The sequence below is a fragment of the Myotis davidii genome, unplaced genomic scaffold (assembly GCF_000327345.1).
Source record: "Myotis davidii unplaced genomic scaffold, ASM32734v1 scaffold330, whole genome shotgun sequence".
In the NCBI taxonomy this organism is placed as follows: domain Eukaryota; kingdom Metazoa; phylum Chordata; class Mammalia; order Chiroptera; family Vespertilionidae; genus Myotis; species Myotis davidii.
Window position 1 is genome coordinate 1849564 of NW_006283770.1, and position 3902 is coordinate 1853465.

General features: G+C 44.6%; 1 protein-coding gene across 1 annotated transcript in view; it reads left to right on the plus strand.

The window, feature by feature from the left end:
• KCNA4 (potassium voltage-gated channel subfamily A member 4) overlaps positions 1-2290 on the plus strand; it is a 6650-nt gene extending 4360 nt beyond the window's left edge. The window contains exon 3 of the mRNA XM_006753943.2: positions 1-2290. This exon is cut by the window's left edge and continues 22 nt beyond it. Within this exon, the coding sequence (XP_006754006.1) occupies positions 1-1848 (1848 nt within the window). The 3' untranslated portion in view covers positions 1849-2290.
• The last annotated feature ends 1612 nt before the right edge of the window (positions 2291-3902 follow it).

Here is a 3902-nt window from a genome sequence, read left to right on the forward strand (position 1 = left end):
GTGGCAGCTGCCACAGCCACCGTGGAAGGCAGCGGGGGGCCCGGAGGGGGCTCCCACCACCACCACCACCTCCAGTCTCGGGGGGCCTGCACCTCCCATGACCCTCAGAGCGGTCCACGCAGTCACCGGAGGCGGCGACAGCAGCCGGAGAAAAAGAAAGGCCACCCCCGGCCGAGCAGCTTCCCGCACTGCACCGACCTGATGCCCAGCGGCTCGGAGGAGAAGATCCTGAGGGAGCTGAGTGACGAGGAGGAAGAAGAGGAGGAAGAGGAGGAAGAGGAGGAAGAGGAGGGGCGGTTTTACTACAGCGATGATGACCACCGCGGGGACGAAGGCTCCTACACGGACCTGCTGCCCCAGGACGACGGGGGCGGCGGGGGCTACAGCGCCGTGCGCTACAGCGACTGCTGCGAGCGCGTGGTCATCAACGTGTCCGGCCTGCGCTTTGAGACCCAGATGAAAACGCTGGCCCAGTTCCCCGAGACCTTGTTGGGGGACCCCGAGAAGAGGACTCAGTACTTCGACCCCTTGCGCAACGAGTACTTCTTCGACAGGAACAGGCCCAGCTTCGATGCCATCTTGTACTATTATCAATCGGGAGGCCGCCTGAAGAGGCCGGTCAACGTGCCCTTTGACATCTTCACGGAGGAGGTGAAGTTCTACCAGCTGGGGGAGGAGGCCCTGCTCAAGTTCCGGGAGGACGAGGGCTTCGTGAGAGAGGAGGAGGACAGGGCCTTGCCCGAGAATGAATTCAAAAAGCAGATCTGGCTTCTCTTCGAGTATCCGGAGAGCTCCAGCCCGGCCAGGGGCATAGCCATCGTCTCCGTCCTGGTCATCTTAATCTCCATTGTCATTTTCTGCCTGGAGACCTTGCCCGAGTTCAGGGACGACAGGGATCTCATCCTGGCTCTGAGCGCGGGTGGGCACGGTGGGCTGTTGTTGAATGACACCTCGCCGCCCCACCCCGAGAGCTCGGGCCACACGGTATTCAACGACCCCTTCTTCATTGTGGAGACAGTCTGCATTGTTTGGTTTTCCTTTGAGTTTGTGGTTCGCTGCTTCGCTTGTCCCAGCCAAGCTCTCTTCTTCAAAAACATCATGAACATCATTGACATCGTCTCCATCTTGCCTTACTTCATCACCCTGGGCACGGACCTGGCCCAGCAGCAGGGCGGTGGCAACGGGCAGCAGCAGCAGGCCATGTCCTTTGCCATCCTCAGGATCATTCGTTTGGTCCGGGTGTTCCGGATCTTCAAACTCTCCAGGCACTCCAAAGGCCTGCAGATCCTGGGCCACACCCTCCGAGCCAGCATGCGGGAACTGGGCCTTCTGATCTTCTTCCTCTTCATTGGGGTCATCCTGTTTTCTAGCGCTGTGTACTTTGCTGAGGCAGATGAGCCTACCACCCATTTCCAAAGCATCCCAGATGCGTTTTGGTGGGCTGTGGTGACCATGACAACTGTGGGCTATGGGGACATGAAGCCCATCACCGTGGGGGGCAAGATCGTGGGGTCGCTGTGTGCCATTGCGGGTGTCTTAACCATTGCTTTACCAGTGCCAGTGATTGTCTCTAACTTTAACTATTTCTACCACAGAGAGACTGAAAATGAGGAACAGACACAACTGACACAGAATGCAGTCAGTTGCCCGTACATCCCTTCTAATTTGCTGAGGAAATTTCGGAGCTCTACTTCTTCCTCTCTGGGAGACAAGTCAGAGTATCTAGAGATGGAAGAAGGAGTTAAGGAATCTCTTTGTGCCAAGGAGAAGTGTCAGGGAAAGGGGGATGACAGTGAGACAGATAAAAACAACTGCTCTAACGCGAAGGCTGTGGAGACTGATGTGTGAATCCTGTTCTCCGTGCGCCACTGCCCCCTCGCCCCCAAGCCCAGCATCTCCAAATATATTCATGCATAGAGAGTGCAGTTATGAAAATGAAATATGCAAATGAATCCAACGCATACAGTAGTACACCATTTAATGGTTATACATGGCATAATTGTTATAAACTTGTATTACATATCAAATAAATGATGCATCTTGGAGAAGAGGGAGGCTTAAATAGGAGCAACTCAATCTTTATATTTTTTATTAGATGCAAGAATTTTGCACATTAACTGGCAAGGATGTAAAAGTAAAGATAGCTATGTGGAATGAGTGTGTGTGTGTGCTGTGTGCGTGTGTGTATGTGTAAGTAAATTGTCAACGTTTTTTAGTAATCGTGCAGTAATGGGAAAAGTTGGCATTTTGAAGTATTTACTATGTAAGAACTAATGAATTTGAACAGTCATTTATCAGTGCTTTAATATCATCTCATGTCTTTGAATTCCATAGTTGTTTTTAAAAAATTGTTAAGAATTACTATGTAGAAAAAAAAGAAAGTGAATTATTTAAATAGCATATAGGTCACAATTCTATCTTGGATTTAATTAAAGTTTATTTTTAACTGGAAATTAACTTTTAAAAAGGCTGCAGGGGTCTTTAGAAATTGTTTATATTTTATTATTAATTTTGGGAAGATACGAGAGCAAATGCCTAACAGCATGGGAGAAATGACATCAGAGAAAATGTAACAAGTTTTGTTCAGAAATCCCAGCACTGGAATTTTCTTTTTTTCTTTGCACTACTTTATATGCTGGAGATTGAGAGAGACTTCATACTGTGAATGTTTACTAATGTAAAAGTTCAATGACAATCATTGGAACAATAATTTCTTAGTCCTATTTTATTGTTCTTGTCTTTTCTTTGTGTGAGACTAAATGCCATGCAGATAACAGCACAGATTCCCTTCTCTTTTTAAATCTAAATAACTGATCTGCAAAGGGGCTATGACGTTGAATTTAGCTACTGAATTCTTTTGAAATTGGTCTATTACAATGATGTTTCTGAAACCATCCTGTTCTTCTGCCTTTAAATCCAGGATAATTTAACCAAAGCTAATGCATGCACTGAAAGAATTAATGAAGAAATAGATGCCCAGATGCTCCAGTGATTATGGCTTAAGAGCTTTCTATTAAATGTATAACATAAATGATAGATTTATTAAATTTATGTCTTTGTGCTGCCACATACAAGCAAAATGTGGGGATTCACCTCAGAATTTGGCACTCCATTTGCTAAAATTGGTATAAGAAAGAATTGTGTCAAAACATTTGCTTTCGACATCACCATCATTATTAAAGGAATTTATGACACATACAAGTGTTTAACTCATAACAAGGTGTTCTAGAATGTGAGATAACAGCTAGTGATTGGGCTTGCACTCTTAAGTTATAATGAGATATAGGTTAGCAAACTCAGAATATGTAATAGGCCTTATTCTCTCCAGTGTTTCTTCAACTTCTATTCTTTATAAAATGATTGTCCTGAGGTTTGGGAAAAAGATACTGTGTATCTCAGTACATAATGAACTCTAACAACTGTGAACTTTGAAAAAAAAAAAAAAGACCTAGAATAACTTTTATCAAGCTTTTTAACCCCAGGCCATCATCTGATAATAATATAAAATTACCTCTCTTTTTTTTATTGATATTTAAAATTCAAAGTAAATCCAATGTTAGGTTTAAAAGCAAAACTACTTCCTTCTTCCCATTTCTTCCCCACCACTTATAGAGCAACACCTCTTGAGAACACCTTGGAGAATGAAAAGCAGCAAACAGAGGAATTGATTGAATGTGTAGACCAAATATCTCTAGTGGGCAATAGAGAGTGACAAAACAAAACAAGACTTCAAAGATGGCATTATCCTATATTTTGGATTAGAAGCAAAAAATGTAACAAGCATTACACTAGCCCTGTAAGCCTATTTAGGTTGGCCACTATTTATTTGGAAAAGTCACCCTGTTAATCTCTGCACCACAGTTTCCTCAATAGCAAAAAAAGAGGGCACATGATGCATATGC